The sequence below is a fragment of the Ascaphus truei genome (assembly GCF_040206685.1).
Source record: "Ascaphus truei isolate aAscTru1 chromosome 3 unlocalized genomic scaffold, aAscTru1.hap1 SUPER_3_unloc_6, whole genome shotgun sequence".
In the NCBI taxonomy this organism is placed as follows: domain Eukaryota; kingdom Metazoa; phylum Chordata; class Amphibia; order Anura; family Ascaphidae; genus Ascaphus; species Ascaphus truei.
Genome location: NW_027453829.1, coordinates 271,061 through 297,413, shown reverse-complemented (window position 1 = coordinate 297,413; position 26,353 = coordinate 271,061). Strand labels below are relative to the sequence as shown.

General features: G+C 57.3%; 1 protein-coding gene across 5 annotated transcripts in view; it reads right to left on the bottom strand.

Moving 5' to 3' along the window:
- Positions 1-24,286, bottom strand: part of LOC142473347 (uncharacterized) — a 148,224-nt gene extending 123,938 nt beyond the window's left edge. For 3 of the 5 annotated variants that reach the window (XM_075580584.1, XM_075580585.1, XM_075580586.1), the window contains exon 1: positions 23,783-24,285. In XM_075580584.1, the coding sequence (XP_075436699.1) occupies positions 23,783-23,840 (58 nt within the window). In that variant the 5' untranslated portion in view covers positions 23,841-24,285. Of the gene's footprint in view, positions 1-23,782 lie in introns of all 5 variants that reach the window. The other 2 variants (XM_075580587.1, XM_075580588.1) reach the window with 1 other exon arrangement.
- Positions 24,287-26,353: the final 2,067 nt, after the last annotated feature.

The window sequence follows — 26,353 nt, the reverse complement described above, 5'->3', positions numbered from 1 at the left end:
GTGTCAGTGTTACACAGGGCGTGTTGTGTGCAGCCCTGTGTCAGTGTGTTACACAGGGCGTGTTGTGCGCAGCCCTTTCTGTGTCAGTGTGTTCCACGGGGCGTGTTGTGTGCAGCCCTTTCTGTGTCAGTGTGTTACACAGGGCGTGTTGTGTGCAGCCCTTTCTGTGTCAGTGTGTTACACGGGGCGTGTTGTGCGCAGCCCTTTCTGTGTCAGTGTGTTACACGGGGCGTGTTGTGCGCAGCCCTTTCTGTGTCAGTGTGTTACACAGGGCGTGTTGTGCGCAGCCCTGTGTCAGTGTGTTACACAGGACGTGTTGTGCGCAGCCCTTTCTGTGTCAGTGTGTTACACGGGGCGTGTTGTGCGCAGCCCTTTCTGTGTCAGTGTTACACAGGGCCTGTTGTGCGCAGCCCTTTCTGTGTCAGTGTGTTACACGGGGCGTGTTGTGCGCAGCCCTTTCTGTGTCAGTGTGTTACACGGGGCGTGTTGTGCGCAGCCCTTTCTGTGTCAGTGTGTTACACAGGGCGTGTTGTGCGCAGCCCTTTCTGTGTCAGTGTTACACAGGGCGTGTTGTGCGCAGCCCTTTCTGTGTCAGTGTTACACAGGGCGTGTTGTGCGCAGCCCTTTCTGTATCAGTGTGTTACACAGGGCGTGTTGTGTGCAGCCCTTTCTGTGTCAGTGTGTTACACAGGGTGTGTTGTGCGCAGCCCTTTCTGTGTCAGTGTGTTACACGGGGCGTGTTGTGCGCAGCCCTTTCTGTGTCAGTGTGTTACACGGGGCGTGTTGTGCGCAGCCCTTTCTGTGTCAGTGTGTTACACAGGGCGTGTTGTGCGCAGCCCTTTCTGTGTCAGTGTTACACAGGGCGTGTTGTGCGCAGCCCTTTCTGTGTCAGTGTTACACAGGGCGTGTTGTGCGCAGCCCTTTCTGTATCAGTGTGTTACACAGGGCGTGTTGTGTGCAGCCCTTTCTGTGTCAGTGTGTTATACAGGGCGTGTTGTGCGCAGCCCTTTCTGTGTCAGTGTGTTACACAGGGCGTGTTGTGCGCAGCCCTTTCTGTGTCAGTGTGTTACACGGGGCGTGTTGTGCGCAGCCCTTTCTGTGTCAGTGTGTTACACGGGGCATGTTGTGTGCAGCCCTTTCTGTGTCAGTGTGTTACACAGGGCGTGTTGTGCGCAGCCCTTTCTGTGTCAGTGTGTTACACAGGGCGTGTTGTGCGCAGCCCTTTCTGTGTCAGTGTGTTACACGGGGCGTGTTGTGCGCAGCCCTTTCTGTGTCAGTGTGTTACACAGGGCGTGTTGTGCGCAGCCCTTTCTGTGTCAGTGTTACACGGGGCGTGTTGTGCGCAGCCCTTTCTGTGTCAGTGTGTTACACAGGGCGTGTTGTGCGCAGCCCTTTCTGTGTCAGTGTGTTACACGGGGCGTGTTGTGCGCAGCCCTTTCTGTGTCAGTGTGTTACACGGGGCGTGTTGTGCGCAGCCTTTTCTGTGTCAGTGTGTTACACAGGGCGTGTTGTGCGCAGCCCTTTCTGTGTCAGTGTGTTACACAGGGCGTGTTGTGCGCAGCCCTTTCTGTGTCAGTGTGTTACACAGGGTGTGTTGTGCGCAGCCCTTTCTGTGTCAGTGTGTTACACGGGGCGTGTTGTGCGCAGCCCTGTGTCAGTGTGTTACACGGGGCGTGTTGTGCGCAGCCCTTTCTGTGTCAGTGTGTTACACGGGGCGTGTTGTGCGCAGCCCTGTGTCAGTGTGTTACACGGGGCGTGTTGTGCGCAGCCCTGTGTCAGTGTGTTACACAGGGCGTGTTGTGCGCAGCCCTTTCTGTGTAAGTGTGTTACACGGGGCGTGTTGTGCGCAGCCCATTCTGTGTCAGTGTGTTACACAGGGCGTGTTGTGCGCAGCCCTTTCTGTGTCGGTATGTAACACGGGGCGTGTTGTGCGCAGCCCTTTCTGTGTCAGTGTGTTACACAGGGCGTGTTGAGCGCAGCCCTTTCTGTGTCAGTGTGTTACACGGGGCGTGTTGTGCGCAGCCCTTTCTGTGTCAGTGTGTTACACGGGGCGTGTTGTGCGCAGCCCTTTCTGTGTCAGTGTGTTACACGGGGCGTGTTGTGTGCAGCCCTTTCTGTGTCAGTGTGTTACACAGGGTGTGTTGTGTGCAGCCCTTTCTGTGTCAGTGTGTTACACGGGGCGTGTTGTGCGCAGCCCTTTCTGTGTCAGTGTGTTACACAGGGCGTGTTGTGCGCAGCCCTTTCTGTGTCAGTGTGTTACACGGGGCGTGTTGTGCGCAGCCCTTTCTGTGTCAGTGTGTTACACAGGGCGTGTTGTGTGCAGCCCTTTCTGTGTCAGTGTGTTACACAGGGCGTGTTGTGCGCAGCCCTTTCTGTGTCAGTGTGTTACACGGGGCGTGTTGTGCGCAGCCCTTTCTGTGTCAGTGTGTTACACGGGGCGTGTTGTGCGCAGCCCTTTCTGTGTCAGTGTGTTACACAGGGCGTGTTGTGCGCAGCCCTTTCTGTGTCAGTGTGTTACACGGGGTGTGTTGTGCGCAGCCCTTTCTGTGTCAGTGTGTTACACAGGGCGTGTTGTGCGCAGCCCTTTCTGTGTCAGTGTTACACGGGGTGTGTTGTGCGCAGCCCTTTCTGTGTCAGTGTGTTACACAGGGCGTGTTGTGCGCAGCCCTTTCTGTGTCAGTGTTACACGGGGCATGTTGTGCGCAGCCCTTTCTGTGTCAGTGTGTTACACAGGGCGTGTTGTGCGCAGCCCTTTCTGTGTCAGTGTGTTACACGGGGCGTGTTGTGCGCAGCCCTTTCTGTGTCAGTGTGTTACACGGGGCGTGTTGTGCGCAGCCTTTTCTGTGTCAGTGTGTTACACAGGGCGTGTTGTGCGCAGCCCTTTCTGTGTCAGTGTGTTACACAGGGCGTGTTGTGCGCAGCCCTTTCTGTGTCAGTGTGTTACACAGGGTGTGTTGTGCGCAGCCCTTTCTGTGTCAGTGTGTTACACGGGGCGTGTTGTGCGCAGCCCTTTCTGTGTCAGTGTGTTACACAGGGCGTGTTGTGCGCAGCCCTTTCTGTGTCAGTGTTACACAGGGCGTGTTGTGCGCAGCCCTTTCTGTGTCAGTGTTACACAGGGCGTGTTGTGCGCAGCCCTTTCTGTATCAGTGTGTTACACAGGGCGTGTTGTGTGCAGCCCTTTCTGTGTCAGTGTGTTACACAGGGCGTGTTGTGCGCAGCCCTTTCTGTGTCAGTGTGTTACACGGGGCGTGTTGTGCGCAGCCCTTTCTGTGTCAGTGTGTTACACGGGGCGTGTTGTGCGCAGCCCTTTCTGTGTCAGTGTGTTACACAGGGCGTGTTGTGCGCAGCCCTTTCTGTGTCAGTGTTACACAGGGCGTGTTGTGCGCAGCCCTTTCTGTGTCAGTGTTACACAGGGCGTGTTGTGCGCAGCCCTTTCTGTATCAGTGTGTTACACAGGGCGTGTTGTGTGCAGCCCTTTCTGTGTCAGTGTGTTACACAGGGCGTGTTGTGCGCAGCCCTTTCTGTGTCAGTGTGTTACACAGGGCGTGTTGTGCGCAGCCCTTTCTGTGTCAGTGTGTTACACGGGGCGTGTTGTGCGCAGCCCTTTCTGTGTCAGTGTGTTACACGGGGCGTGTTGTGCGCAGCCCTTTCTGTGTCAGTGTGTTACACGGGGCATGTTGTGTGCAGCCCTTTCTGTGTCAGTGTGTTACACAGGGCGTGTTGTGCGCAGCCCTTTCTGTGTCAGTGTGTTACACGGGGCGTGTTGTGCGCAGCCCTTTCTGTGTCAGTGTGTTACACAGGGCGTGTTGTGCGCAGCCCTTTCTGTGTCAGTGTTACACGGGGTGTGTTGTGCGCAGCCCTTTCTGTGTCAGTGTGTTACACAGGGCGTGTTGTGCGCAGCCCTTTCTGTGTCAGTGTTACACGGGGCGTGTTGTGCGCAGCCCTTTCTGTGTCAGTGTGTTACACAGGGCGTGTTGTGCGCAGCCCTTTCTGTGTCAGTGTGTTACACGGGGCGTGTTGTGCGCAGCCCTTTCTGTGTCAGTGTGTTACACGGGGCGTGTTGTGCGCAGCCTTTTCTGTGTCAGTGTGTTACACAGGGCGTGTTGTGCGCAGCCCTTTCTGTGTCAGTGTGTTACACAGGGCGTGTTGTGCGCAGCCCTTTCTGTGTCAGTGTGTTACACAGGGTGTGTTGTGCGCAGCCCTTTCTGTGTCAGTGTGTTACACGGGGCGTGTTGTGCGCAGCCCTGTGTCAGTGTGTTACACGGGGCGTGTTGTGCGCAGCCCTTTCTGTGTCAGTGTGTTACACGGGGCGTGTTGTGCGCAGCCCTGTGTCAGTGTGTTACACGGGGCGTGTTGTGCGCAGCCCTTTCTGTGTCAGTGTGTTACACAGGGCGTGTTGTGCGCAGCCCTTTCTGTGTAAGTGTGTTACACGGGGCGTGTTGTGCGCAGCCCTTTCTGTGTCAGTGTGTTACACAGGGCGTGTTGTGCGCAGCCCTTTCTGTGTCGGTATGTAACACGGGGCGTGTTGTGCGCAGCCCTTTCTGTGTCAGTGTGTTACACAGGGCGTGTTGAGCGCAGCCCTTTCTGTGTCAGTGTGTTACACGGGGCGTGTTGTGCGCAGCCCTTTCTGTGTCAGTGTGTTACACGGGGCGTGTTGTGCGCAGCCCTTTCTGTGTCAGTGTGTTACACGGGGCGTGTTGTGTGCAGCCCTTTCTGTGTCAGTGTGTTACACAGGGTGTGTTGTGTGCAGCCCTTTCTGTGTCAGTGTGTTACACGGGGCGTGTTGTGCGCAGCCCTTTCTGTGTCAGTGTGTTACACAGGGCGTGTTGTGCGCAGCCCTTTCTGTGTCAGTGTGTTACACGGGGCGTGTTGTGCGCAGCCCTTTCTGTGTCAGTGTGTTACACAGGGCGTGTTGTGTGCAGCCCTTTCTGTGTCAGTGTGTTACACAGGGCGTGTTGTGCGCAGCCCTTTCTGTGTCAGTGTGTTACACGGGGCGTGTTGTGCGCAGCCCTTTCTGTGTCAGTGTGTTACACGGGGCGTGTTGTGCGCAGCCCTTTCTGTGTCAGTGTGTTACACGGGGCGTGTTGTGCGCAGCCCTTTCTGTGTCAGTGTGTTACACGGGGCGTGTTGTGCGCAGCCCTTTCTGTGTCAGTGTGTTACACAGGGCGTGTTGTGCGCAGCCCTTTCTGTGTCAGTGTGTTACACGGGGCGTGTTGTGCGCAGCCCTTTCTGTGTCAGTGTGTTACACGGGGCGTGTTGTGCGCAGCCCTTTCTGTGTCAGTGTGTTACACTGGGCGTGTTGTGCGCAGCCCTTTCTGTGTCAGTGTGTTACACGGGGCGTGTTGTGCGCAGCCCTTTCTGTGTCAGTGTGTTACACGGGGCGTGTTGTGTGCAGCCCTTTCTGTGTCAGTGTGTTACACAGGGCGTGTTGTGCTGTTGTGTGCAGCCCTGTGTCAGTGTGTTACACAGGGCGTGTTGTGTGCAGCCCTTTCTGTGTCAGTGTGTTACACGGGGCGTGTTGTGTGCAGCCCTTTCTGTGTCAGTGTGTTACACGGGGCGTGTTGTGCGCAGCCCTTTCTGTGTCAGTGTGTTACACGGGGCGTGTTGTGCGCAGCCCTTTCTGTGTCAGTGTGTTACACAGGGCGTGTTGTGTGCAGCCCTTTCTGTGTCAGTGTGTTACACGGGGCGTGTTGTGCGCAGCCCTTTCTGTGTCAGTGTGTTACACGGGGCGTGTTGTGCGCAGCCCTTTCTGTGTCAGTGTGTTACACAGGGCGTGTTGTGCGCAGCCCTTTCTGTGTCAGTGTGTTACACGGGGCGTGTTGTGCGCAGCCCTTTCTGTGTCAGTGTGTTACACGGGGCGTGTTGTGCGCAGCCCTTTCTGTGTCAGTGTGTTACACAGGGCGTGTTGTGCGCAGCCCTTTCTGTGTCAGTGTGTTACACAGGGTGTGTTGTGCGCAGCCCTTTCTGTGTCAGTGTGTTACACGGGGCGTGTTGTGCGCAGCCCTTTCTGTGTCAGTGTGTTACTGTGTCAGTGTGTTACACGGGGCGTGTTGTGCGCAGCCCTTTCTGTGTCAGTGTGTTACACGGGGCGTGTTGTGTGCAGCCCTTTCTGTGTCAGTGTGTTACACGGGGCGTGTTGTGCGCAGCCCTTTCTGTGTCAGTGTGTTACACGGGGCGTGTTGTGCGCTGCCCTTTCTGTGTCAGTGTGTTACACAGGGCGTGTTGTGCGCAGCCCTTTCTGTGTCAGTGTGTTACACAGGCCGTGTTGTGCGCAACCCTGTGTCAGTGTGTTACACAGGGCGTGTTGTGCGCAGCCCTTTCTGTGTCAGTGTGTTACACGGGGCGTGTTGTGCGCAGCCCTTTCTGTGTTAGTGTGTTACACAGGGCGTGTTGTGTGCAGCCCTGTGTCAGTGTGTTACACAGGGCGTGTTGTGTGCAGCCCTTTCTGTGTCAGTGTGTTACACGGGGCGTGTTGTGTGCAGCCCTTTCTGTGTCAGTGTGTTACACGGGGCGTGTTGTGCGCAGCCCTTTCTGTGTCAGTGTGTTACACAGGGCGTGTTGTGCGCAGCCCTTTCTGGGTCAGTGTGTTACACGGGGCGTGTTGTGCGCAGCCCTTTCTGTGTCAGTGTGTTACACGGGGCGTGTTGTGCGCAGCCCTTTCTGTGTCAGAGTGTTACACAGGGCGTGTTGTGCGTAGCCCTTTCTGTGTCAGTGTGTTACACGGGGCGTGTTGTGCGCAGCCCTTTCTGTGTCAGTGTGTTACACAGGGCGTGTTGTGCGCAGCCCTTTCTGTGTCAGTGTGTTACACAGGGTGTGTTGTGTGCAGCCCTTTCTGTGTCTGTGTTACACGGGGCGTGTTGTGCGCAGCCCTTTCTGTGTCAGTGTGTTACACAGGGCGTGTTGTGCGCAGCCCTTTCTGTGTCAGTGTTACACAGGGCGTGTTGTGTGCAGCCCTGTGTCAGTGTGTTACACAGGGCGTGTTGTGCGCAGCCCTTTCTGTGTCAGTGTGTTCCACGGGGCGTGTTATGTGCAGCCCTTTCTGTGTCAGTGTGTTACACAGGGCGTGTTGTGTGCAGCCCTTTCTGTGTCAGTGTGTTACACGGGGCGTGTTGTGCGCAGCCCTTTCTGTGTCAGTGTGTTACACGGGGCGTGTTGTGCGCAGCCCTTTCTGTGTCAGTGTGTTACACAGGGCGTGTTGTGCGCAGCCCTGTGTCAGTGTGTTACACAGGGCGTGTTGTGCGCAGCCCTTTCTGTGTCAGTGTGTTACACGGGGCGTGTTGTGCGCAGCCCTTTCTGTGTCAGTGTTACACAGGGCCTGTTGTGCGCAGCCCTTTCTGTGTCAGTGTGTTACACGGGGCGTGTTGTGCGCAGCCCTTTCTGTGTCAGTGTGTTACACGGGGCGTGTTGTGCGCAGCCCTTTCTGTGTCAGTGTGTTACACAGGGCGTGTTGTGCGCAGCCCTTTCTGTGTCAGTGTTACACAGGGCGTGTTGTGCGCAGCCCTTTCTGTGTCAGTGTTACACAGGGCGTGTTGTGCGCAGCCCTTTCTGTATCAGTGTGTTACACAGGGCGTGTTGTGTGCAGCCCTTTCTGTGTCAGTGTGTTACACAGGGCGTGTTGTGCGCAGCCCTTTCTGTGTCAGTGTGTTACACAGGGCGTGTTGTGCGCAGCCCTTTCTGTGTCAGTGTGTTACACAGGGCGTGTTGTGCGCAGCCCTTTCTGTGTCAGTGTGTTACACGGGGCGTGTTGTGTGTGCAGCCCTTTCTGTGTCAGTGTGTTACACAGGGCGTGTTGTGCGCAGCCCTTTCTGTGTCAGTGTGTTACACAGGGCGTGTTGTGCGCAGCCCTTTCTGTGTCAGTGTGTTACACGGGGCGTGTTGTGCGCAGCCCTTTCTGTGTCAGTGTGTTACACAGGGCGTGTTGTGCGCAGCCCTTTCTGTGTCAGTGTTACACGGGGCGTGTTGTGCGCAGCCCTTTCTGTGTCAGTGTGTTACACAGGGCGTGTTGTGCGCAGCCCTTTCTGTGTCGGTATGTAACACGGGGCGTGTTGTGCGCAGCCCTTTCTGTGTCAGTGTGTTACACAGGGCGTGTTGTGCGCAGCCCTTTCTGTGTCAGTGTGTTACACGGGGCGTGTTGTGCGCAGCCCTTTCTGTGTCAGTGTGTTACACGGGGCGTGTTGTGTGCAGCCCTTTCTGTGTCAGTGTGTTACACGGGGCGTGTTGTGCGCAGCCCTTTCTGTGTCAGTGTGTTACACGGGGCGTGTTGTGCGCAGCCCTTTGTGTCAGTGTGTTACACAGGGCGTGTTGTGAGCAGCCCTTTCTGTGTCAGTGTGTTACACAGGCCGTGTTGTGCGCAGCCCTGTGTCAGTGTGTTACACAGGGCGTGTTGTGCGCAGCCCTTTCTGTGTCAGTGTGTTACACGGGGTGTGTTGTGCGCAGCCCTTTCTGTGTCAGTGTGTTACACAGGGCGTGTTGTGTGCAGCCCTGTGTCAGTGTGTTACACAGGGCGTGTTGTGCGCAGCCCTTTCTGTGTCAGTGTGTTACACGGGGCGTGTTGTGCGCAGCCCTTTCTGTGTCAGTGTGTTACACGGGGCGTGTTGTGCGCAGCCCTTTCTGTGTCAGTGTGTTACACAGGGCGTGTTGTGTGCAGCCCTGTGTCAGTGTGTTACACGGGGCGTGTTGTGCGCAGCCCTTTCTGTGTCAGTGTGTTACACAGGGCGTGTTGTGCGCAGCCCTTTCTGTGTCAGTGTGTTACACGGGGCGTGTTGTGCGCAGCCCTGTGTCAGTGTGTTACACGGGGCGTGTTGTGCGCAGCCCTTTCTGTGTCAGTGTGTTACACAGGGCGTGTTGTGCGCAGCCCTTTCTGTGTCAGTGTGTTACACAGGGCGTGTTGTGCGCAGCCCTTTCTGTGTCAGTGTGTTACACAGGGCGTGTTGTGCGCAGCCCTTTCTGTGTCAGTGTGTTACACAGGCCGTGTTGTGCGCAGCCCTGTGTCAGTGTGTTACACAGGGCGTGTTGTGCGCAGCCCTTTCTGTGTCAGTGTGTTACACGGGGTGTGTTGTGCGCAGCCCTTTCTGTGTCAGTGTGTTACACAGGGCGTGTTGTGTGCAGCCCTGTGTCAGTGTGTTACACAGGGCGTGTTGTGCGCAGCCCTTTCTGTGTCAGTGTGTTACACGGGGCGTGTTGTGCGCAGCCCTTTCTGTGTCAGTGTGTTACACAGGGCGTGTTGTGCGCAGCCCTGTGTCAGTGTGTTACACAGGGCGTGTTGTGCGCAGCCCTTTCTGTGTCAGTGTGTTACACGGGGCGTGTTGTGCGCAGCCCTTTCTGTGTCAGTGTTACACAGGGCCTGTTGTGCGCAGCCCTTTCTGTGTCAGTGTGTTACACGGGGCGTGTTGTGCGCAGCCCTTTCTGTGTCAGTGTGTTACACGGGGCGTGTTGTGCGCAGCCCTTTCTGTGTCAGTGTGTTACACAGGGCGTGTTGTGCGCAGCCCTTTCTGTGTCAGTGTGTTACACAGGGCGTGTTGTGCGCAGCCCTTTCTGTGTCAGTGTTACACAGGGCGTGTTGTGCGCAGCCCTTTCTGTGTCAGTGTTACACAGGGCGTGTTGTGCGCAGCCCTTTCTGTGTCAGTGTGCTACACAGGGCGTGTTGTGCGCAGCCCTTTCTGTGTCAGTGTTACACGGGGCGTGTTGTGCGCAGCCCTTTCTGTGTCAGTGTGTTACACAGGGCGTGTTGTGCGCAGCCCTTTCTGTGTCAGTGTTACACGGGGCGTGTTGTGCGCAGCCCTTTCTGTGTCAGTGTGTTACACAGGGCGTGTTGTGCGCAGCCCTTTCTGTGTCAGTGTGTTACACGGGGCGTGTTGTGTGCAGCCCTTTCTGTGTCAGTGTGTTACACGGGGCGTGTTGTGCGCAGCCCTTTCTGTGTCAGTGTGTTACACGGGGCGTGTTGTGCGCAGCCCTTTCTGTGTCAGTGTGTTACACAGGGTGTGTTGTGCGCAGCCCTTTCTGTGTCAGTGTGTTACACGGGGCGTGTTGTGCGCAGCCCTGTGTCAGTGTGTTACACGGGGCGTGTTGTGCGCAGCCCTTTCTGTGTCAGTGTGTTACACAGGGCGTGTTGTGCGCAGCCCTTTCTGTGTCAGTGTTACACGGGGCGTGTTGTGCGCAGCCCTTTCTGTGTCAGTGTGTTACACAGGGCGTGTTGTGCGCAGCCCTTTCTGTGTCGGTATGTAACACGGGGCGTGTTGTGCGCAGCCCTTTCTGTGTCAGTGTGTTACACAGGGCGTGTTGTGCGCAGCCCTTTCTGTGTCAGTGTGTTACACGGGGCGTGTTGTGCGCAGCCCTTTCTGTGTCAGTGTGTTACACGGGGCGTGTTGTGCGCAGCCCTTTCTGTGTCAGTGTGTTACACGGGGCGTGTTGTGTGCAGCCCTTTCTGTGTCAGTGTGTTACACAGGGTGTGTTGTGTGCAGCCCTTTCTGTGTCAGTGTGTTACACGGGGCGTGTTGTGCGCAGCCCTTTCTGTGTCAGTGTGTTACACAGGGCGTGTTGTGCGCAGCCCTTTCTGTGTCAGTGTGTTACACGGGGCGTGTTGTGCGCAGCCCTTTCTGTGTCAGTGTGTTACAGAGGGCGTGTTGTGTGCAGCCCTTTCTGTGTCAGTGTGTTACACGGGGCGTGTTGTGCGCAGCCCTTTCTGTGTCAGTGTGTTACACAGGGCGTGTTGTGTGCAGCCCTGTGTCAGTGTGTTACACAGGGCGTGTTGTGCGCAGCCCTTTCTGTGTCAGTGTGTTACTGTGTCAGTGTGTTACACGGGGCGTGTTGTGCGCAGCCCTTTCTGTGTCAGTGTGTTACACGGGGCGTGTTGTGTGCAGCCCTTTCTGTGTCAGTGTGTTACACGGGGCGTGTTGTGCGCAGCCCTTTCTGTGTCAGTGTGTTACACGGGGCGTGTTGTGCGCAGCCCTTTGTGTCAGTGTGTTACACAGGGCGTGTTGTGTGCAGCCCTTTCTGTGTCAGTGTGTTACACAGGCCGTGTTGTGCGCAGCCCTGTGTCAGTGTGTTACACAGGGCGTGTTGTGCGCAGCCCTTTCTGTGTCAGTGTGTTACACGGGGTGTGTTGTGCGCAGCCCTTTCTGTGTCAGTGTGTTACACAGGGCGTGTTGTGTGCAGCCCTGTGTCAGTGTGTTACACAGGGCGTGTTGTGCGCAGCCCTTTCTGTGTCAGTGTGTTACACGGGGCGTGTTGTGCGCAGCCCTTTCTGTGTCAGTGTGTTACACGGGGCGTGTTGTGCGCAGCCCTTTCTGTGTCAGTGTGTTACACAGGGCGTGTTGTGTGCAGCCCTGTGTCAGTGTGTTACACGGGGCGTGTTGTGCGCAGCCCTTTCTGTGTCAGTGTGTTACACGGGGCGTGTTGTGCGCAGCCCTTTCTGTGTCAGTGTGTTACACGGGGCGTGTTGTGCGCAGCCCTTTCTGTGTCAGTGTGTTACACGGGGCGTGTTGTGCGCAGCCCTTTCTGTGTCAGTGTGTTACACAGGGCGTGTTGTGCGCAGCCCTTTCTGTGTCAGTGTGTTACACGGGGCGTGTTGTGCGCAGCCCTTTCTGTGTCAGTGTGTTACACAGGGCGTGTTGTGCGCAGCCCTTTCTGTGTCAGTGTGTTACACAGGCCGTGTTGTGCGCAGCCCTGTGTCAGTGTGTTACACAGGGCGTGTTGTGCGCAGCCCTTTCTGTGTCAGTGTGTTACACAGGGCGTGTTGTGCGCAGCCCTTTCTGTGTCAGTGTGTTACACGGGGCGTGTTGTGTGTGCAGCCCTTTCTGTGTCAGTGTGTTACACAGGGCGTGTTGTGCGCAGCCCTTTCTGTGTCAGTGTGTTACACAGGGCGTGTTGTGCGCAGCCCTTTCTGTGTCAGTGTGTTACACGGGGCGTGTTGTGCGCAGCCCTTTCTGTGTCAGTGTGTTACACAGGGCGTGTTGTGCGCAGCCCTTTCTGTGTCAGTGTTACACGGGGCGTGTTGTGCGCAGCCCTTTCTGTGTCAGTGTGTTACACAGGGCGTGTTGTGCGCAGCCCTTTCTGTGTCAGTGTTACACGGGGCGTGTTGTGCGCAGCCCTTTCTGTGTCAGTGTGTTACACAGGGCGTGTTGTGCGCAGCCCTTTCTGTGTCAGTGTGTTACACGGGGCGTGTTGTGCGCAGCCCTTTCTGTGTCAGTGTGTTACACGGGGCGTGTTGTGCGCAGCCCTTTCTGTGTCAGTGTGTTACACGGGGCGTGTTGTGCGCAGCCCTTTCTGTGTCAGTGTGTTACACAGGGTGTGTTGTGCGCAGCCCTTTCTGTGTCAGTGTGTTACACGGGGCGTGTTGTGCGCAGCCCTGTGTCAGTGTGTTACACGGGGCGTGTTGTGCGCAGCCCTTTCTGTGTCAGTGTGTTACACAGGGCGTGTTGTGCGCAGCCCTTTCTGTGTCAGTGTTACACGGGGCGTGTTGTGCGCAGCCCTTTCTGTGTCAGTGTGTTACACAGGGCGTGTTGTGCGCAGCCCTTTCTGTGTCGGTATGTAACACGGGGCGTGTTGTGCGCAGCCCTTTCTGTGTCAGTGTGTTACACAGGGCGTGTTGTGCGCAGCCCTTTCTGTGTCAGTGTGTTACACGGGGCGTGTTGTGCGCAGCCCTTTCTGTGTCAGTGTGTTACACGGGGCGTGTTGTGCGCAGCCCTTTCTGTGTCAGTGTGTTACACGGGGCGTGTTGTGTGCAGCCCTTTCTGTGTCAGTGTGTTACACAGGGTGTGTTGTGTGCAGCCCTTTCTGTGTCAGTGTGTTACACGGGGCGTGTTGTGCGCAGCCCTTTCTGTGTCAGTGTGTTACACAGGGCGTGTTGTGCGCAGCCCTTTCTGTGTCAGTGTGTTACACGGGGCGTGTTGTGCGCAGCCCTTTCTGTGTCAGTGTGTTACAGAGGGCGTGTTGTGTGCAGCCCTTTCTGTGTCAGTGTGTTACACAGGGCGTGTTGTGCGCAGCCCTTTCTGTGTCAGTGTGTTACACGGGGCGTGTTGTGCGCAGCCCTTTCTGTGTCAGTGTGTTACACGGGGCGTGTTGTGCGCAGCCCTTTCTGTGTCAGTGTGTTACACGGGGCGTGTTGTGCGCAGCCCTTTCTGTGTCAGTGTGTTACACGGGGCGTGTTGTGTGCAGCCCTTTCTGTGTCAGTGTGTTACACAGGGCGTGTTGTGCGCAGCCCTTTCTGTGTCAGTGTGTTACACGGGGCGTGTTGTGCGCAGCCCTTTCTGTGTCAGTGTGTTACACGGGGCGTGTTGTGCGCAGCCCTTTCTGTGTCAGTGTGTTACACGGGGCGTGTTGTGCGCAGCCCTTTCTGTGTCAGTGTGTTACACGGGGCGTGTTGTGCGCAGCCCTTTCTGTGTCAGTGTGTTACACGGGGCGTGTTGTGTGCAGCCCTTTCTGTGTCAGTGTGTTACACGGGGCGTGTTGTGAGCAGCCCTTTCTGTGTCAGTGTGTTACACAGGGCGTGTTGTGCGCAGCCCTTTCTGTGTCAGTGTGTTACACGGGGCGTGTTGTGCGCAGCCCTTTCTGTGTCAGTGTGTTACACGGGGCGTGTTGTGCGCAGCCCTTTCTGTGTCAGTGTGTTACACGGGGCGTGTTGTGAGCAGCCCTTTCTGTGTCAGTGTGTTACACGGGGCGTGTTGTGCGCAGCCCTTTCTGTGTCAGTGTGTTACACGGGGCGTGTTGTGCGCAGCCCTTTCTGTGTCAGTGTGTTACACAGGGCGTGTTGTGCGCAGCCCTTTCTGTGTCAGTGTGTTACACAGGGCGTGTTGTGCGCAGCCCTTTCTGTGTCAGTGTGTTACACAGGGCGTGTTGTGCGCAGCCCTTTCTGTGTCAGTGTGTTACACAGGGCGTGTTGTGCGCAGCCCTTTCTTTGTCAGTGTGTTACACAGGGCGTGTTGTGTGCAGCCCTGTGTCAGTGTGTTACACAGGGCGTGTTGTGCGCAGCCCTTTCTGTGTCAGTGTGTTACACAGGGCGTGTTGTGCGCAGCCCTTTCTGTGTCAGTGTGTTACACAGGGCGTGTTGTGTGCAGCCCTGTGTCAGTGTGTTACACAGGGCGTGTTGTGCGCAGCCCTTTCTGTGTCAGTGTGTTACACAGGACGTGTTGTGTGCAGCCCTTTCTGTGTCAGTGTGTTACACGGGGCGTGTTGTGCGCAGCCCTTTCTGTGTCAGTGTGTTACACAGGGCGTGTTGTGCGCAGCCCTTTCTGTGTCAGTGTGTTACACAGGGTGTGTTGTGTGCAGCCCTTTCTGTGTCTGTGTTACACGGGGCGTGTTGTGCGCAGCCCTTTCTGTGTCAGTGTGTTACACAGGGCGTGTTGTGCGCAGCCCTTTCTGTGTCAGTGTTACACAGGGCGTGTTGTGTGCAGCCCTGTGTCAGTGTGTTACACAGGGCGTGTTGTGCGCAGCCCTTTCTGTGTCAGTGTGTTCCACGGGGCGTGTTGTGTGCTGCCCTTTCTGTGTCAGTGTGTTACACAGGGCGTGTTGTGTGCAGCCCTTTCTGTGTCAGTGTGTTACACGGGGCGTGTTGTGCGCAGCCCTTTCTGTGTCAGTGTGTTACACGGGGCGTGTTGTGCGCAGCCCTTTCTGTGTCAGTGTGTTACACAGGGCGTGTTGTGCGCAGCCGTCAGTGTGTTACACAGGGCGTGTTGTGCGCAGCCCTTTCTGTGTCAGTGTGTTACACGGGGCGTGTTGTGCGCAGCCCTTTCTGTGTCAGTGTTACACAGGGCCTGTTGTGCGCAGCCCTTTCTGTGTCAGTGTGTTACACGGGGCGTGTTGTGCGCAGCCCTTTCTGTGTCAGTGTGTTACACGGGGCGTGTTGTGCGCAGCCCTTTCTGTGTCAGTGTGTTACACGGGGCGTGTTGTGCGCAGCCCTTTCTGTGTCAGTGTGTTACACGGGGCGTGTTGTGCGCAGCCCTTTCTGTGTCAGTGTGTTACACGGGGCGTGTTGTGCGCAGCCCTGTGTCAGTGTTACACAGGGCGTGTTGTGCGCAGCCCTTTCTGTATCAGTGTGTTACACAGGGCGTGTTGTGTGCAGCCCTTTCTGTGTCAGTGTGTTACACAGGGCGTGTTGTGCGCAGCCCTTTCTGTGTCAGTGTGTTACACAGGGCGTGTTGTGCGCAGCCCTTTCTGTGTCAGTGTGTTACACAGGGCGTGTTGTGCGCAGCCCTTTCTGTGTCAGTGTGTTACACGGGGCGTGTTGTGCGCAGCCCTTTCTGTGTCAGTGTGTTACACGGGGCGTGTTGTGCGCAGCCCTTTCTGTGTCAGTGTGTTACACGGGGCATGTTGTGTGCAGCCCTTTCTGTGTCAGTGTGTTACACGGGGCGTGTTGTGCGCAGCCCTTTCTGTGTCAGTGTTACACAGGGCGTGTTGTCCGCAGCCCTTTCTGTGTCAGTGTGTTACACAGGGCGTGTTGTGCGCAGCCCTTTCTGTGTCAGTGTGTTACACAGGGCGTGTTGTGCGCAGCCCTTTCTGTGTCAGTGTGTTACACGGGGCGTGTTGTGCGCAGCCCTTTCTGTGTCAGTGTGTTACACGGGGCGTGTTGTGCGCAGCCCTTTCTGTGTCAGTGTGTTACACAGGGCGTGTTGTGCGCAGCCCTTTCTGTGTCAGTGTGTTACACGGGGCGTGTTGTGCGCAGCCCTTTCTGTGTCAGTGTGTTACACGGGGCGTGTTGTGCGCAGCCCTTTCTGTGTCAGTGTGTTACACGGGGCGTGTTGTGCGCAGCCCTTTATGTGTCAGTGTGTTACACGGGGCGTGTTGTGTGCAGCCCTTTCTGTGTCAGTGTGTTACACGGGGCGTGTTGTGAGCAGCCCTTTCTGTGTCAGTGTGTTACACAGGGCGTGTTGTGCGCAGCCCTTTCTGTGTCAGTGTGTTACACGGGGCGTGTTGTGCGCAGCCCTTTCTGTGTCAGTGTGTTACACGGGGCGTGTTGTGCGCAGCCCTTTCTGTGTCAGTGTGTTACACAGGGCGTGTTGTGAGCAGCCCTTTCTGTGTCAGTGTGTTACACGGGGCGTGTTGTGCGCAGCCCTTTCTGTGTCCGTGTGTTACACAGGGCTCTGTGTCAGTGTGTTAAACAGGGCGTGTTGTGCGCAGCCCTTTCTATGTCAGTGTGTTACACAGGGCGTGTTGTGTGCAGCCCTTTCTGTGTCAGTGTGTTACACAGGGCGTGTTGTGTGCAGCCCTTTCTGTGTCAGTGTGTTACACGGGGCGTGTTGTGCGCAGCCCTTTCTGTGTCAGTGTGTTACACGGGGCGTGTTGTGCGCAGCCCTTTCTGTGTCAGTGTGTTACACGGGGCGTGTTGTGCGCAGCCCTTTCTGTGTCAGTGTGTTACACGGGGCGTGTTGTGCGCAGCCCTTTCTGTGTCAGTGTGTTACACAGGGCGTGTTGTGCGCAGCCCTTTCTGTGTCAGTGTGTTACACAGGGTGTGTTGTGTGCAGCCCTTTCTGTGTCAGTGTGTTACACGGGGCGTGTTGTGCGCAGCCCTTTCTGTGTCAGTGTGTTACACGGGGCGTGTTGTGCGCAGCCCTTTCTGTGTCAGTGTGTTACACGGGGCGTGTTGTGCGCAGCCCTTTCTGTGTCAGTGTGTTACACAGGGCGTGTTGTGCGCAGCCCTTTCTGTGTCAGTGTTACACAGGGCGTGTTGTGCGCAGTCCTTTCTGTGTCAGTGTGTTACACGGGGCGTGTTGTGCGCAGCCCTTTCTGTGTCAGTGTGTTACACAGGGCGTGTTGTGCGCACTTTCTGTGTCAGTGTGTTACACGGGGCGTGTTGTGTGCAGCCCTTTCTGTGTCAGTGTGTTACACGGGGCGTGTTGTGTGCAGCCCTTTCTGTGTCAGTGTGTTACACAGGGCGTGTCAGTGTGTTACACAGGGCGTGTTGTGTGCAGCCCTTTCTGTGTCAGTGTGTTACACAGGGCGTGTTGTGTGCAGCCCTTTCTGTGTCAGTGTGTTACACAGGGCGTGTTGTGCGCAGCCCTTTCTGTGTCAGTGTGTTACACAGGGCGTGTTGTGCGCAGCCCTTTCTGTGTCAGTGTTACACAGGGCGTGTTGTGCGCAGCCCTTTCTGTGTCAGTGTGTTACTCGGGGCGTGTTGTGTGCAGCCCTTTCTGTGTCAGTGTGTTACACAGGGCGTGTTGTGTGCAGCCCTTTCTGTGTCAGTGTGTTACACAGGGCGTGTTGTGCGCAGCCCTTTCTGTGTCAGTGTGTTACACAGGGCGTGTTGTGCGCAGCCCTTTCTGTGTCAGTGTTACACAGGGCGTGTTGTGCGCAGCCCTTTCTGTGTCAGTGTGTTACACGGGGCGTGTTGTGCGCAGCCCTTTCTGTGTCAGTGTGTTACACAGGGCGTGTTGTGCGCAGCCCTTTCTGTGTCAGTGTTACACAGGGCGTGTTGTGCGCAGCCCTTTCTGTGTCAGTGTGTTACTCGGGGCGTGTTGTGCGCAGCCCTTTCTGTGTTATTGTGTTACACAGGGCGTGTTGTGCGCAGCACTTTCTGTGTCAGTGTGTTACACGGGGCGTGTTGTGCGCAGCACTTTCTGTGTCAGTGTGTTACACGGGGCGTGTTGTGCGCAGCCCTTTCTGTGTCAGTGTGTTACACGGGGCGTGTTGTGCGCAGCCCTTTCTGTGTCAGTGTGTTACACAGGGCGTGTTGTGCGCAGCCCTTTCTGTGTCAGTGTGTTACACAGGGCTCTGTGTCAGTGTGTTACACAGGGCGTGTTGTGCGCAGCCCTTTCTGTGTCAGTGTGTTACACAGGGCGTGTTGTGCGCAGCCCTTTCTGTGTCAGTGTGTTACACAGGGCGTGTTGTGTGCAGCCCTTTCTGTGTCAGTGTGTTACACGGGGCGTGTTGTGCGCAGCCCTTTCTGTGTCAGTGTGTTACACGAAGCGTGTTGTGCGCTGCCCTTTCTGTGTCAGTGTGTTACACAGGGCGTGTTGTGTGCAGCCCTTTCTGTGTCAGTGTGTTACACAGGGCGTGTTGTGCGCAGCCCTTTCTGTGTCAGTGTGTTACACAGGGCGTGTTGTGCGCAGCCCTTTCTGTGTCAGTGTTACACAGGGCCTGTTGTGCGCAGCCCTTTCTGTGTCAGTGTGTTACACAGGGCGTGTTGTGCGCAGCCCTTTCTGTGTCAGTGTGTTACACAGGGCGTGTTGTGTGCAGCCCTTTCTGTGTCAGTGTGTTACACGGGGCGTGTTGTGCGCAGCCCTTTCTGTGTCAGTGTGTTACACGGGGCGTGTTGTGCGCAGCCCTTTCTGTGTCAGTGTGTTACACAGGGCGTGTTGTGCGCACTTTCTGTGTCAGTGTGTTACACGGGGCGTGTTGTGTGCAGCCCTTTCTGTGTCAGTGTGTTACACGGGGCGTGTTGTGTGCAGCCCTTTCTGTGTCAGTGTGTTACACAGGGCGTGTTGTGTGCAGCCCTTTCTGTGTCAGTGTTACACGGGGCGTGTTGTGCGCAGCCCTTTGTGTCAGTGTGTTACACAGGGCGTGTTGTGTGCAGCCCTTTCTGTGTCAGTGTGTTACACGGGGTGTGTTGTGCGCAGCCCTTTCTGTGTCAGTGTGTTACACGGGGCGTGTTGTGCGCAGCCCTTTCTGTATCAGTGTGTTACACGGGGCGTGTTGTGTGCAGCCCTTTCTGTGTCAGTGTGTTACACAGGGCGTGTTGTGTGCAGCCCTTTCTGTGTCAGTGTGTTACACAGGGTGTGTTGTGTGCAGCCCTTTCTGTGTCAGTGTGTTACACAGGGTGTGTTGTGTGCAGCCCTTTCTGTGTCAGTGTGTTACACAGGGCGTGTTGTGCGCAGCCCTTTCTGTGTCAGTGTGTTACACGGGGCGTGTACACACCGAGTTCCAAATCCGGTGCAAGATTCCCGTGTGATACCGAACACACCGAGGTACACAAAGCTCCAAATCCGGTGCTCTAGGGCAGCGGTCCCCAACCTTTTCGGCACAAGGGACCGGTTTCGTGTAAGACAATTTTTCCACCGACCAGGGGGAGTGGAGGGGGGGGGTGGATTTCGGGATGATTCAAGCGCATTACATTTATTGTGCACTTTATTTCTATTATTATTACATTGTAATATATAATGAAATAATTATACAACGCACCATAATGCAGAATCAGTGGGAGCCCTGAGCTGGTTTTCCTTCATTTTGGCTAGGGTTAGCTTGTGGGCTTACCACAACTGTGACACGTGCGCAGTGCGGGAAAGAAGCGCGGACTCAAATAAGTGTCGGATTCCGACTTCTCATAAGCAGCGCGCAACCCAGATCCCGCGCATGCGCAGTTTACAGTAGGGTTCGCGCTCCTATGAGAATCTAATGCCGCTGCTGACCTGACAGGAGGCGGTAATGCGCGCGATGGGGAGCGGCTGTAAATACAAATGAAGCTTCGCTCGCTCACCGCTCACCTCCTGCTGTGCGGCCCGGTTCTTAACAGGCCACGGACCGGTACCGGTACGTGGCCCGGGGGTTGGAGACCCCTGCTCTAGAGAACTCCTCTATCCATAAAATTCTGGTAACGAAATCAGAAGGATTGATGTATACACACGACAAAAGTCCAAATAAACGCGGTCTCCATGTATTCAAATGTGAACAAGTCCTTGGCGAGGAAGGGGTGCCTGAGGTCATGTACGAGCGCGACCTGACGCGGCTCCCGTCACGCTTAAGTCCTTGGTGAGGAAGGGGTGCCTGAGCTCATGTACGAGCGCGACCTGACGCGGCTCCCGTCACGCTTAAGTCCTTGGTGAGGAAGGGGTGCCTGAGCTCATGTACGAGCGCGACCTGACGCGGCTCCCGTCACGCTTAAGTCCTTGGTGAGGAAGGGGTGCCTGAAGTCATGTACGAGCGCGACCTGACGCGGCTCCCATCACGCTTAAGTCCTTGGCGAGGAAGGGGTGCCTGAGGTCATGTACGAGCGCGACCTGGCGCGGCTCCCGTCACGCTTAAGTCCTTGGTGAGGAAGGGGTGCCTGAGGTCATGTACGAGCGCGACCTGACGCGGCTCCCGTCACGCTCTGGCGAAGAGTTCAATATTCACAATCTTCACAATAACAGCAACAACTGGTACAATGAAGCACAATAATGCTGAAAGCTGAAACACTCACAGCACCGCTGGACCATCTCCAGCCGTGCGGGCCCGTCTCCAGCCGTGCGGGCCCCTCTCCAGCCGTGCGGGCCCCTCTCCAGCCGTGCGGGCCCCTCTCCAGCCGCGCGGGCCCCTCTCCAGCCGCGCGGGCCCCTCTCCAGCCGCGCGGGCCCCTCTCCAGCCGCGCGGGCCCCTCTCCAGCCGCGCGGGCCCATCTCCAGCCGCGCGGGCCCATCTCCAGCCGGGCGGGCCCATCTCCAGCCGGGCGGGCCCATCTCCAGCCGTGCGGGCCCATCTCCAGCCGTGCGGGCCCCGGGCGAAGGTAACTGGCAGTATGCACAATTCCAAAGAGGAAAAAAAAGGCAAAAAAGCCAAGAAGTCGCCGCCGCACCACTTCAAAGACAAGCGAGGAGGGTGAAAAATGAACGAATTTATTGAGGACAAAAAATAGAGGAAATCACACGGACATGTTTCGCCTGAAAAGGCAGACACACACACACACACACACACACACACACACACACACACACACACACACACACACACACACACACACACACACACACACACACACACACACACACACACACACGCGACTTCTTGGCTTTTTGTTCCTCTATGATTGCACCCGCAGCACAGCGCACAGCAGGGACTGCGCCCAGCAGGTGAAGGATCCTTACAAGAGAGTGCATTGCACCACAAGGAGGAGAAACCTTTCATTCTAATGCGAGTACCTGTTTATTTGGTATATTTGGATTAAGTCCTGGCAGGAGGAGGTGGTCCCTGGACATTGGGCCATTTATTTGCAGCGTTGCGTTTCTCTGATTGGGACAGTTCCACCTCCGCCAGGCTCCCATACGCCTGAACGGACTTCACACTAAGACTTGCTGAGGGCGCCTCCTGCTGTATTATCATTATTTCTCATTTAAAGGAACTTTATATGCAATCCGTTCTGTTTCCTTTTTCAGTGCACCCCATATTCTTTCAGCCCCATTCCCTCCCTATTGGGAGACCTCACTTCTTGCAAAATGCCAAAGGAAGGAAGAGATGCCGGAGCACGCGGCGCTGGGTCAGAAGGAGGAAGCACCGCGGGGTCAGGAGGAGGAGGCACCGCGGGGTCAGGAGGAGGAGGCACCGCGGGGTCAGGAGGAGGAGGCACCGCGGGGTCAGGAGGAGGAGGCACCGCGGGGTCAGGAGGAGGAGGCACCGCGGGGTCAGGAGGAGGAGGCACCGCGGGGTCAGGAGGAGGAGGCGCTGGGTCAGAAGGAGGAGGCGCTGGGTCAGAAGGCGGGGTCAGACGGAGGAGGAGGCGCTGGGTCAGACGGAGGAGGCGGCGCTGGGTCAGACGGAGGAGGAGGCGCTGGGTCAGACGGAGGAGGAGGAGGCGCTGGGTCAGACGGAGGAGGAGGCGCTGGGTCAGACGGAGGAGGAGGCGCTGGGTCAGACGGAGGAGGAGGCGCTGGGTCAGACGGAGGAGGAGGCGCTGGGTCAGACGGAGGAGGAGGCGCTGGGTCAGACGGAGGAGGAGGCGCTGGGTCAGACGGAGGAGGAGGCGCTGGGTCAGACGGAGGAGGAGGCGCTGGGTCAGACGGAGGAGGAGGCGCTGCGGGGTCAGAAGGAGGAGGAGGCGCTGCGGGGTCAGAAGGAGGAGGCGCTGCGGGGTCAGAAGGAGGAGGCGGCGCTGGGGCAGAAGGAGGAGGCGGCGCTGGGGCAGAAGGAGGAGGCGGCGCTGGGTCACAAGGAGGCGGCGCTGGGTCACAAGGAGGCGGCGCTGGGTCACAAGGAGGCGGCGCTGGGTCACAAGGAGGCGGCGCTGGGTCACAAGGAGGCGGCGCGGGGTCAGAAGGAGGAGGCGGCGCGGGGTCAGAAGGAGGAGGCGGCGCGGGGTCAGAAGGAGGAGGCAGCGCGGGGTCAGAAGGAGGAGGCGGCGCGGGGTCAGAAGGAGGAGGCGGCGCGGGGTCAGAAGGAGGAGGCGGCGCGGGGTCACAAGGAGGAGGCGGCGCGGGGTCACAAGGAGGAGGCGGCGCGGGGTCACAAGGAGGAGGCGGCGCGGGGTCACAAGGAGGAGGCGGCGCGGGGTCAGAAGGAGGAGGCGGCGCGGGGTCAGAAGGAGGAGGCGGCGCGGGGTCAGAAGGAGGAGGCGGCGCGGGGTCAGAAGGAGGAGGCGGCGCGGGGTCAGAAGGAGGAGGCGGCGCGGGGTCAGAAGGAGGAGGCGGCGCGGGGTCAGAAGGAGGAGGCGGCGCGGGGTCAGAAGGAGGAGGCGGCGCGGGGTCAGAAGGAGGAGGCGGCGCGGGGTCAGAAGGAGGAGGCGGCGCGGGGTCAGAAGGAGGAGGCGGCGCGGGGTCAGAAGGAGGAGGCGGCGCGGGGTCAGAAGGAGGAGGCGGCGCGGGGTCAGAAGGAGGAGGCGGCGCGGGGTCAGAAGGAGGAGGCGGCGCGGGGTCAGAAGGAGGAGGCGGCGCGGGGTCAGAAGGAGGAGGCGGCGCGGGGTCAGAAGGAGGAGGCGGCGCGGGGTCAGAAGGAGGAGGCGGCGCGGGGTCAGAAGGAGGAGGCGGCGCGGGGTCAGAAGGAGGAGGCGGCGCGGGGTCAGAAGGAGGAGGCGGCGCGGGGTCAGAAGGAGGAGGCGGCGCGGGGTCAGAAGGAGGAGGCGGCGCGGGGTCAGAAGGAGGAGGCGGCGCGGGGTCAGAAGGAGGAGGCGGCGCGGGGTCAGAAGGAGGAGGCGGCGCGGGGTCAGAAGGAGGAGGCGGCGCGGGGTCAGAAGGAGGAGGCGGCGCGGGGTCAGAAGGAGGAGGCACCGCGGGGTCAGAAGGAGGAGGCACCGCGGGGTCAGAAGGAGGAGGCACCGCGGGGTCAGAAGGAGGAGGCACCGCGGGGTCAGAAGGAGGAGGCACCGCGGGGTCAGAAGGAGGAGGCACCGCGGGGTCAGAAGGAGGAGGCACCGCGGGGTCAGAAGGAGGAGGCACCGCGGGGTCAGAAGGAGGAGGCACCGCGGGGTCAGAAGGAGGAGGCACCGCGGGGTCAGAAGGAGGAGGCACCGCGGGGTCAGAAGGAGGCGGCGGCGCTGGGACGTAATGACCAAAGTTTTATTCAAAGCTAAAAAACATAACTATGGTACCGTACCACACTGCCACACTCTGCCACCGTGCCACACCGTACCACACCCTGCCCCTGTGGCTCTGAGTGTTTGTGCCAGTGCGTATAGTTATGTTTTTTAACTTTGAATAAGACTTTTGGACATTACGTCCCAGCGCCGCCGCTTCCTCCTCGTGACCCCGCGCCTCCTCCTCCTCGTGACCCCGCGCCGCCTCCTCCTCCTCGTGACCCCGCGCCTCCTCCTCCTCGTGACCTCGCGCCTCCTCCTCCTCGTGACCCCGCGCCTCCTCCTCCTCGTGACCCCGCGCCGCCTCCTCCTCCTCGTGACCCCGCGCCTCCTCCTCCTCGTGACCCCGCGCCTCCTCCTCCTCCTCGTGACCCCGCGCCTCCTCCTCCTTGTGACCCTGCGGTGCTCCGGCATCTCTTCCTTTGGAATTTTGCATACTACAACACCCCCGTGCGCTTCGTATATAAAGGATCGCACATAACGGTATTTCTCATTACAGATACATCAAGATAGTGCCCAAAATGAACACCCCCTCCCCTCCCCCCGGGGTCTGGGGCCTGTGATCCAGGCGCTGCCGGACCCGGCTCGGACACTCACCTCGGCTCTGCACGGACAGGACCAGGAGGAGGAGGCACAGGGCGGGAGGTAAGGCCATGTCTGCAGCTCGTACACAGCGCGATATACCGGGGGAGGGGGAGCACCGCCCGCACACAGCGCGATATACCGGGGCCGGGGGGGGAGTGAGCACCGCCCGTTATACCGGGGGTGGGGGGGAGGGAGCACCGCCCGCACACAGCGCGATATACCGTGATGTGGGATAGAGGTAGCACCGCCCGCACAAAGCCCGATATACCGGGGGTGGGGGGGTGGAGGGGAGGTGAGGGAGCACCGCCCACACACAGCGCGATATACCGAGGGTGGGGGGGGGTAAAGCACTGTCCGCACACAGCCCGTTATACTGGGGGGGGGGAGCACTGCCCGCACACCGCGCGACATACGGGGGGGAGCACCGCCCGCACACAGCGCGATATATAAAGTCAAAGGTGCAGGACCCGGAAACAGCGCGATATACCCTTCTGGGGAAACCGAAAGCGAAACCACAGATTGTAGCAGTACCGGAAGTGGGGCAGAAGAATCTGTGCGTCAGTGTGGGCTGTACCGGAAATGGGGCAGCAGAATCTGTGCGTCAGTGTGGGCTGTACCGGAAGTGGGGCAGCAGAATCTGTGCGTCAGTGTGGGCTGTATCGGAAGTGGGGCAGCAGAATCTGTGCGTCAGTGTGGGCAGTACAGGAAGTGGGGCAGAAGAATCTGTGCGTCAGTGTGGGCTGTACCGGAAGTGGGGCGGGAGAATCCGTGCGTCAGTGTGCGCTGTACCGGAAGTATTGTATTGTATGTCTTTATTTATATAGCGCCATTAATGTACACAGCGCTTCACAGCAGTAATACACGTGGTAATCATATAAATAACAGGTAATATAAATAACAGTACATGGGAATAAGCGCTTCAGACATTAAAGTAACATTAAGGAAGAGGAGTCCCTGCCCCGAGGAGCTTACAGTCTAATTGGTAGGTAGGGAGAAAAAGAAAGTGACGCGGCGGTCACAACACGGATGAAGTTTTACTGGCTTTTATAGCATTATCTTATGATAAAGTGGTGTCTTTCTCCCAGGTTACTATGAACTGATATATCCAAAGCCTTGGTTTTAATAGCCCCAGGTATACAAGGGGGTCACTCCCCAATACTTTCTATTTTAATTGGTAGGTAGGGAGAACGTACAGAGACAGTAGGAGGGAGTTCTGGTAAGTGTGTCTGCAGGGGGCAAAGCTTTATGTATCGTGTGTTCAGAATATCCACAGTGCTATTCATATGTTTCTTTAAGCAAGTGTGTCTTAAGGTGGGTCTTAAAGGTGGATAGAGAGGGTGCTAGTCGGGTATTGAGGGGAAGGCAATGCAACTATAACACACATCACTGCGAAATGCTCAAAGAACTAGATTGGTCATCACTAGAGTCTAGGCGCAAAGTTCACCTTTCCTGTCTCACCCTCAAATACTTTCTGGGCAAGCTACCCAGCTACCTGAACAAGCTCCTCACCCCTACCACATGCAGCACCTATCACCTGAGATCAGACTCCAAAAGACTATTCATGGTCCCAAGCCTCAACAAAGTATCCGGACGTTCCTCCTTCTCCTTCCGTGCACCCCAAAACTGGAACAACCTACCAGAGACTCTCATATCCACCACCAGCTTAAGTTCTTTCAAATCTAAGGCTGTCTCACACTTTAACCTGGTCTGTAACTGTTTCATACGCCCATAATATATATTATCTGTAACTGTGCATGCAATGTCTTGTATATAATGTATACCTTGTTCATTTATGTAACTGTACTTGTAACCATGTATTATTTGTTTTACTCTGTGCCCAGGACATACTTGAAAACGAGAGGTAACTCTCAATGTATTACTTCCTGGTAAAATATTTTATAAATAAATAAGGGCGTTCCAGAGGTGTGGGGCAGTCAGTGAAAAAAGTTTAAGGCGGGAGAGGGCTTTAGATGCAAAGGGGGTAGAAAGAAGACATCCTTGGGCAGAACGCAATAGTCGGGATGGTGCATAGCGAGAAATTAGGGCTGAGATGTAAGGAGGGGCAGAAGAGTGTAAAGCTTTAAAAGTGAGGCGAAGAATGGAGTGTGAGATGCGGGATTTGATCGGAAGCCAGGAGAGGGATTTCATGAGGGGAGACGCTGAGACAGATCTAGGAAAGAGTAGAGTGATTCTGGCAGCAGCGTTTAGGATAGATTGTAGGGGAGGCAGGAAGGCCGGACAGCAGGAGGTTACAGTAATCAAGTGGGGCTGGAGAATCCGCGCGTCAGTGTGGGCTGTACCGGAAGTGGGGCGGGAGAATCCGTGCGTCAGTGTGGGCTGTACCGGAAGTGGGGCGGGAGAATCTGCGCGTCAGTGTGGGCTGTACAGGAAGTGGGGCGGGAGAATCCGCGCGTCAGTGTGTGCTGTACTGGAAGTGGGGCGGGAGAATCCGCGCGTCAGTGTGTGCTGTACCGGAAGTGGGGCGGGAGAATCCGCGCGTCAGTGTGGGCTGTACAGGAAGTGGGGCGGGAGAATCCGCGCGTCAGTGTGGGCTGTACAGGAAGTGGGGCGGGAGAATCCGCG